The 8,215-nt window shown below is 46.0% G+C and overlaps 1 protein-coding gene across 5 annotated transcripts in view; it reads right to left on the bottom strand.

Moving 5' to 3' along the window:
- Positions 1-478: 478 nt before the first annotated feature.
- Positions 479-8,215, bottom strand: part of LOC102197764 (axin-2-like) — a 58,236-nt gene continuing 50,499 nt past the window's right edge. For all 5 annotated transcript variants that reach the window (XM_013911945.1, XM_013911946.1, XM_013911947.1 and 2 more), the window contains 7 exons: positions 6,982-7,122; positions 5,954-6,375; positions 5,719-5,868; positions 5,399-5,632; positions 5,159-5,263; positions 4,653-4,778; positions 479-2,129 (listed from right to left, as the gene is read on the bottom strand). In XM_013911945.1, the coding sequence (XP_013767399.1) occupies positions 2,003-2,129; positions 4,653-4,778; positions 5,159-5,263; positions 5,399-5,632; positions 5,719-5,868; positions 5,954-6,375; positions 6,982-7,122 (1,305 nt within the window). In that variant the 3' untranslated portion in view covers positions 479-2,002. The remainder of the gene's footprint in view (positions 2,130-4,652; positions 4,779-5,158; positions 5,264-5,398; positions 5,633-5,718; positions 5,869-5,953; positions 6,376-6,981; positions 7,123-8,215) is intronic.

Below are 8,215 nucleotides of genomic sequence, written 5' to 3'. Positions count from 1 at the left end.
CATCAGAAGCAGACGCTCTCCTGCTGTGGGCTACACGTGAGAAAGAGCAACTTGGACAATGTCCCGACCTAATTCCCTTCACACTGTCCGAGGTTCATGTGTAAAAACAGCCCCTGTTTATGCATTACCACATGTCCCAGACCGACTGTAGCACTGTAATTTTCTTTAAGTGGACAAAACACTCCAGTCAACTTGTATCATGTCTAAATAACTGTCTGAAAAATATGGCTACGTTGTGAAAATAAGTCATTTTCACAGCACAGCAATAAAAATACGTTATTCTGAGTCAGGAAAGAAGCAGTTCCAAGCACATCAGTTTTCATTTGAAAAATATAAAACTTTAATAAAGGCTACATCTCTCAATAATTACAATAATTATAGGTCCATGTAAATCTTTAAATGAAACTCTTTATATAATGTATAATTTACAGTTTAGATAGAATGAACCAAAACAAAAAAAAGGCTGTGGTGTAAAAACAAAACACCAAAACATGATTACAGGATATTAAAAGCATAAAAATATCTTTTCAACATAAAACCCTTCTGAAAACCAAGGGATATATATTAAAACCCTGAAACAGGGTAGCACATGGTATGGCATCCATGTAGGCACAGGTGCTGTACTCATAAAACACCAGCGATCGTGTGTTTGTACGTGTTTTGTTTGTGTATGTGTGCATCACATGTGTCGGTATCCATACTTCAGAATGCATAATTACAATGTATACAGGAGCTCTGCTATATACGGTGTTATTGTAACAACATTCAAAAGATATTGGAGCCATAATTCTTCAACGTTCACTTTTTTTTGTCTTTTTTTTTGTCTTTTTTGACACGCTAGCTGAACTCCTCAAAGAAGTCGTTCTCGGTGACCCAAACTGGTTCTCGTTAGCACAAGTCATTTTGGTGTGGGGGCTGTAAACACTGCCATTATTAGGTGGTGCAACTTGTGCTCCGGGTCTCGTCTCTGTGTGTAATCTACAACGGTTTCTACCCCCCATCCCTGTGCAATGCCTGGTTTACAAACAAAGGCACAACAAAAAAGATTGAACTTTGTCGATCGAGACAAAGCGAAAAGGAGGGGGAGGGAGGGAGGCCGAGAGGACGAGGGAGAGGAAATGCTAGTGTGAAAAACTTGCTTATTATAAACTATCAGCAGCATATAAGACTGGGATTGACCATTAAAAGAGTGGAGGGAGTGCGCCTCGGACAAGACCACCGCTAAGAGACGTGGCTACAAGGCTATAAGAAGTGCTAGGCTAGCGTCACGTCCTCTGTGTAACTTAGAACACTAAACTATATCACCACAGTATTCTCCCAATATTCAAAGCAGCTTACCCATTGGCTGTAAAAAAGGGAGGGCGAGGAACACAGGTTTAAGAAGACTCGGGGGAGGGGACAACAGGGGGAAGGTCATTTTCAATAAATACTTAATAAAAACTTTCAACTCATGACAAAAAGCATCTATATATATAATACATGTATATATACATATATGCATGTATGTATATGCACACGTATGGACGTTTTTGTAACGATGTTGGAGTGTAATGTTAAGAGCAGGTCGGTGGCGCTGCGCATTCACCTCCTGCAAGTCCATCAGTCTGTCACACATCACAAGACAACAGTCATCTACATCTTCAGTGGTTATATTCAAGAAGAGGCGGGGTCTCGCGCCCGCCACTGGCCAACGGTCATCATCGTCATCCTTGGATTGGTCTGTCATTCCCTTGTGTTTCTAAGGCTGATTGGCTGAGAAAGTCGGGGAGGGGCAGCGCCTCCTCTGTGTTCGGCATACTTCATTGGCTCGTCTTCCTTCAATCGCTCCTCTTGTGCTGGATATATTAACTCTGTTTAGCTTAATATTAAGAAAAAGAAACAAACAAAGAAACCAAAAAAAAGGAGTCCAGAGTGTTCTTGTAAATTACAGTCTCTTGCTCAAGTGATTTAGCTTTTGGTTGGGTGGGGGGAAGGGCATTAGTTGGTTGGCACAAAGTGGCCTTTAGTCCATCCTCTCCACCTTGCCCAGGACCTTGCCCTCATACATGGGCAACACAGTGGCATCCTCCCACACCTCCTCGAACACTGCACCGCACTCAAACTCATCACTCGCCTTCTTGAAGTAGTACCTGAGAAGGGAAAAACAAAAAAGAGAGGTTTGTGATTAGAAAACGTGGAGCGTAGGTGAGAACTCAAACAAAACCTGACAGAGTGGCAGCAGGATGCATCTGATGTATTTCATCGCGTTTTAAAGCGCTTTGAGGCACCTACACGACTACTTACATATACACGCTCGCGCACAACTCCCTTTAGTCCAAATCAAACACAGACACACACACTCTGAGAGCCAGAAATGGATCCTGCTCAAAACAACTTAGTCATAGCCTTCAATGCCATCCCTGCTCACTTCAAAGGTAGAGCCTGACTCCACATCACACCGCTGCGCAAACAGAGTTGAACCCTCCGTTTACACACTCCCTGTGATAATTCAAGCTGCTAGAAAAAGCCTGTTTGTGTGCGTGTTCATCTATGTGTGCTCATCCACTTGTTCATCCTGACTGCTAGCCATTCTGCAAATGCCTTTCTGTCCTGTAAGGCCTTATTAAAGTTGAAGGGTTAATTAGACGCTGTCTTAAGCCCCCCCCCCCCTAGCCTCTCTCTCTCTCTTTTTCTCTCTTCTTCAGTGCCTTTCCTCCCTCTCTGTGTCTCCATGGCTTATAATTGGGCTGGCTGTCAAATGAAGGGCATTTCTGTCACACAGGTTGACATTTCAGGTGCCCGAGAGTCTGCTTGTGACTGCAAGACTGCGCTCTGCTGTCTGCACGTAAACACACACGTACTATGTTTCCCTGTTACGCACACGCACACACACTTCGGGCAGCTTTCCGATCACCAGCCGAGAACAGAGGAAAAAAGAGGCAACAGGAAGGGAAGAAAGCAGGGGGAAGCAGAGCGGAGGCCTTCCCTGGCTCGGTGAGTGGGTGTGATGGGTTGGATGCGTGCCGAGACTGAGGGGCTTTACCCTAGAAGGGGGAGGGAGGGTGGCGACTGCTCAGACGGGCTCCTGGAGGTCAAGGGGTCACCTAGCTAACCCACTCTTCTTCTTCTCTCAAGCAGAGATAACTCACAGGGTATAGCTTGGTTCCAGTGACTGTGAAGTCTCCTGGAGCTCCTAATGATTTCTCCTCTCTACTTTAAACCCAGGAAAAGATCAGCAGGAGGGGATATAATGATAAGCTTTGTAATGGAAAAATGCCTCATTTTGCCCATGTGTGCCTGTGTTCAGAATATAAAAAAGGAGAAAAAAGGGGGAAACGGCTCACTGTTTTATGAGCTCAGCTTAGAGTCATTCAAACAACACATGTACAGAGGGGCGTACAAAAATGTACACATGCAGCCCTACTTTCCATGTTGATTGTTACACACAAATAAAAGAGAGAGGGGCCCGCTTTATCACAGCTGCAAAACTTAAAACTGTACTACAGCGTGCAGAGGTGCGACAGCAGCGATAGTTTTCTTTAATCATCTGACATTTATGCACACGTTTCCTCTGTTGATTTAACTTTCTGGTTTAATTCATTGTTTCATTCCTAGCTCTCGAAGCGTGTTACCCTTTTTTAAAATTATTAATAGAAGAAAACGCTACATTTTCACTCACAAATAGTTCAAAGTCATCACTTTGTTGCAGAGAGTGAGACAGAGAGACACAGGAGTCTTTCCATTGGAACATGTTTTATGTGGCAGGATTTTTCTCTCTTCACAACATCTGGCACCAATATCGTCTGGCAGAGCTGCGGCGTACTGTTCTCAGCTGTACTGCTGCCATGTCCAAATTAACCAACTCCACACATTCTGCTGCCATTGAAGCCAGACGCTTCATCCCCACCTCCCCCCCTTTTCACTCGCTCGCTGAAGAGTTATGGGATAGCAGGGGTGCAACGACTTGTGTTTTGCAGGCCTTCTTCTTCTTCTGTCTTGCCTAACAAGCAGATGTGACTAAAACCTGATGTTGATGTCACGGGCATGCAAGGCTACATTTGTTTTCAGAGGCACTGGAACAACTTTTTTGATAAATTAAGGTTGAACTTCCTGGACTGTGGAACCCCTGATTCAGAATTTTCTTTAAAACTGTCTATTACTTTTGAAACTACCTTAAGTCTTCACTATGTGAAGGAATTTCCCCTCATCATTTCAAACAGGAGGTATTTCTCCTGCATTAACTGTCATTAGAAGAAGAAGGTGCCTCCAGCATTTGATTCTAATGCCTGATGCAATAGTGTGGAGGAGGAATTTGAGGGCCTTGCAATGGTCTTTGTGCACAAAATAAAATGGCCCAGGCTTCAAAGCCATATTTATTAAGGCTGCCTAAGCATGGAAATCAGTACCAGATGTGAGAAAAAAAATTGCTGCAGAATATCCCCTCTGCTCCCCTCCCCGATTTTTGTAAGCTTCGAATACAGCGGATCAGCCCAGTTTCTTTTCAACTATCAGGCTCCAGTATTTCACACTCCCACTTAGCAGACAAGCACATAAAAGCACAATAACAAATGCCCATCCAAACACAGATGACTAACCCTGTCGTGACGCTAAACACATCTGAGCATGTATCTGCAAGTGTGATCTGTGCGCACTTTCCAGTGGCGCATGCTTACCGGTAGTTGCCTTTCTTGCTAAGCTGTTCCTTGAAGTGGCCCAGGGTGAGGCAGTGGGTCTTCATCATGCTGCGATAAGGAATTTCCTCTCCACAGAAAAAGTAGGTGACCACCAGCTCCTTAGACCTGAACATGCAAAATCAAAATTGTAAGATTTAAAACTTGGTTGTTTTCAGTTGGCTTTAAAAACCCACCACATTCACTGACATATATATGAAGGGGGCTGATTATTTTGAAGAACCAGGGGCTATTGGGCAATGTGGGAGAGAGGTAGAATGTCACATCTAATCCTATTTTTCTTTAAGAAAGGAGTTCAAAGACAAAGCAAAGCTGACTCTCTAAGAAGAGAGGAGAATGAAAATCTGAGGGTGAAAACTCATAAATGACAGAATGACAAAATAAGTGAGTAATGGTGTTTGGAAAACTAGAAAGTAATTGTGAAAGTAATAAAGACTGAGCTTTAGAAACAAAGGATTTAGCAAAAGTACAAATAAAAGAGCTCTTACTCGTCTGCTTGGACTCCAGGGCTGGCTAAAGAGTTGCTTCCCGTGGGGAAGACAGCTGCCGGGTGGTTCCTGTCTCTCTGAAGGTTGCTGGCTCCAGTTGAATGTCTGTGAAAATCACAAGATTAATGACAAATCAATATTCTTCGTATAAATACAAAGAAAAGAAACGGGACTTCATTTATAGAGTGTTGTGTTGTAGCAAATCAAGTGCACAACTGTTTTGTCTATAAGGTTTCCTACCTTTGTTTTGGTGGCTTGGAAACCTCTTCTAGTCTGCGACAGGCTTCTTCTAGCTGTGCCAGGGTGTTGGGAGGGGGAAGGGGTGGCATTGCTGGGTCCTGAATGAAAGGGTGGCCTGGGTGATGGCCACGGAGGTGAGCCCCGTTGCCAATGCCACCACCACCCCAAGATGAGGAGGTTCGACCAGGCAGGGTCTTGGAGTCGAGCGGGTTGGACTTCTTCAGGCCTTGAGTGCTGTTAAAACAAAAAAAGGGTCAGCCTCTTGAGCTGAGAACTCAGTGCACTTTTCTAAAGATCATTTCGTGCAAACAGACACTTACCTGTGTGGCTTGTGCTTTCCCTGCCTCTCACTCTCTAGGATCCACTGCCAAACATTCTGAGAGCGGTCGGTGGCAACTAGAGGAAGGCGTGGTGAAGACACGCCCTCATCGGAGGCCTTCACTGGCCGTTTGGACAAAGTGCTGCAGCGACTGGAGGAAGAAGGCAAATTAGCATCAGAGGAAGAGCAGCTCATCACAGGAAACATTTAAGGGACAGCTTATAAGTAAAACTCACGCAGGTGTGAAGTCGGAGTAATTGGCGCCCCCTTGAGGGCAGAGGCACTGCACACGCTGAGCCGCCTCGGCCTCGATTTGCTCCTTGGTCTTTGGCCCAGCGTGGTGATGGTGAATGTAGTGGTGGTGGATGTGCTTTGTAGACTGCCTGCCTGTCATCAGCACCTTAGAAGCCCCAGGATAAGCACCAAAGAAGGGCCCGTGGCCAGATGACACCACAGCACCAGTCCGGTCTGGCGAGCGTGAGCGTGGCGAGTGGCGAACCACTCCTGGTGACTGGCAGCCAGGTGTCTTGAGGACACGTGAAAGGTGCTCGTCTAGGATAGCTTGAGGATCTTCCTCACACTGGCTCGCAGACGGGAGCAGGGGGTGTTGGAGGGAGGTGCTGCTGATAAGGTCGTTGCCCTCCTCCCTTTCCTCTTCCTGGACAATGAAAAGAGAATTTTTTACAATTTAAAGCAATTGACAAAACATTCATACAGTCACATGTGGGAAATGCAGCCAGCAGAGAAATTCATGTCTCAGCTTACACCAACTTATATCTATCGTTCTCTGAAGTCAGGGAGAGCAAACGCCTGGATAACTTGATTTGAGTTTCCTTTTTGCCGTACTGTTATCTTCGCTAACAGGCTTTGGGTGCGCTTCATCTATAATGCAGAGTGTGCCTGTGCTGCACAAAGAGACTGGCACTACACATATTCAGCAAACGTGCCACTGGAGAGTAACTAAGTACTAACTATTTGAAGGAACTTCAAGTGTGTCTAGAAACATAAGTTTGAAAGTTCCTCCAGATGAAATGGGGGAGGACATGGAGGAAAAGCGAAGTAGCAACTAAACCAAGACAGACTTTAAATCCCTTGGTCTGTACCCCGTTCTTCAACATGCTCAAACTGGAGTAAAGGCTTTTGTAGTGCAGCACAGAACCACTGCCTGAGCTAACTTGGATACAAGATACAATTTCCAAATAGCAGTAAGTGGAAGTAAGTGGAAGTGTCAGACTACTTAGAACATTTTTGAGAGCATCCATACCTCCTGGATCTGCTGCAGCCTCTCCTCCAGTGAGCTCATAGTCTCCTGCTCTCGCTTTAGCTTCTCCAGCCGGGCGATGAGTTGGGCAGCGAAGGCCGAGGGCTCAACGGGGGTCATCTCTTTAGGCAGCCGGTGTGTCCTCTGCAGGGTACACAAGACAGAGAAGAGGACACTTTAGAGTGTGTGCTAGTGTAACGACTTAGTGTTTCTGATGGATGCAATATGGTGCATTAATCCACTGCCCTTGCCCTAATCCTATCTTGTTCCAAAAATCCTGCTACTATTCCAAAGGCCTAATCCACATGCCCTTGCCCTCGAGCTAACCTGAACCTTCTCCGCTGCCCATCCCTCCCTAGATCTTCTCATGCCCAGTGCCCTTGGCAGTGCCAGGCTGCTGGGTGAGGGAGAGAGAAGGGGGTAGCAATGGCGGGTTAGCAGTTGGTCTCGCTTGGAGGGGAGGCCCCCTGCCTGCACCCTCTGTAGCCCGACCAAGCCATCAGCTAGGCAGCCTCTGAAGTCAGCACACTTCAAAGGGCCCTTGTCAAACATCAAACGCACACTAGGGGTGGGAGGGACATGCAGCTTTAAATCTCCGAATAAAAGCCAGATATCGACAGAGAAGCGAGAGCGAGGAGAGAGGGGAAGAAAAGGGAGAGGGGACAAAATTAACAGTGAGAAAAAAGAAGAGGATTGAGACGTACATTCGTGAAGTGGCAATGGTGGCAGAGAGAGAGAGGGAGAGCGCGAGACAGAGAAGGAGGGAAAAGAGGGAGGGAGAGGATAGAGGAGTCAAATACTGGGAAGATCTGAGGGGAAGTAGTAATTTATTTCCCGGCTGCATGCAGGGCAGCTCAGAGGTACTCTAGTCACATTATCCTCCTTTTTCTTTAACTATATGCGCCGGCTTCTCTCTCTCCCTTTCTTACTTTTTTGTTATTTGGCACACTGGCTTTCTTGATTTTGACTCTTTTTTTGTTGTTCCTCTCATCTCTTTGTAAACACGATGAAGGGAAGAAGAAGAAAGGCAAGCGGAGCTGCTGGCAAAGGAGCGCCAGCCCTGCACGGGGCCCCCGCTGCCTGGGGCTGGTGCATCATGGGAGACAGAGCCATCTCCAAATCAGGAGGGAGACATTAAAGGAGTGCAAGTGGGAAAGGAAAAGAGAGAGACTGAGAGAGAAAAAAGACAGAGAGGAAGAGAGAAAAGTGCGTGCGTGTGTGTGTGTGCGTGTGTGTG

The sequence above is a fragment of the Pundamilia nyererei genome, unplaced genomic scaffold (assembly GCF_000239375.1).
Source record: "Pundamilia nyererei isolate P.nyererei 1_Seehausen unplaced genomic scaffold, PunNye1.0 scaffold00075, whole genome shotgun sequence".
NCBI lineage: Eukaryota > Metazoa > Chordata > Actinopteri > Cichliformes > Cichlidae > Pundamilia > Pundamilia nyererei.
Note: the sequence above shows the minus strand (reverse complement) of the source record. Positions and strands in the feature narration are given on the sequence as shown.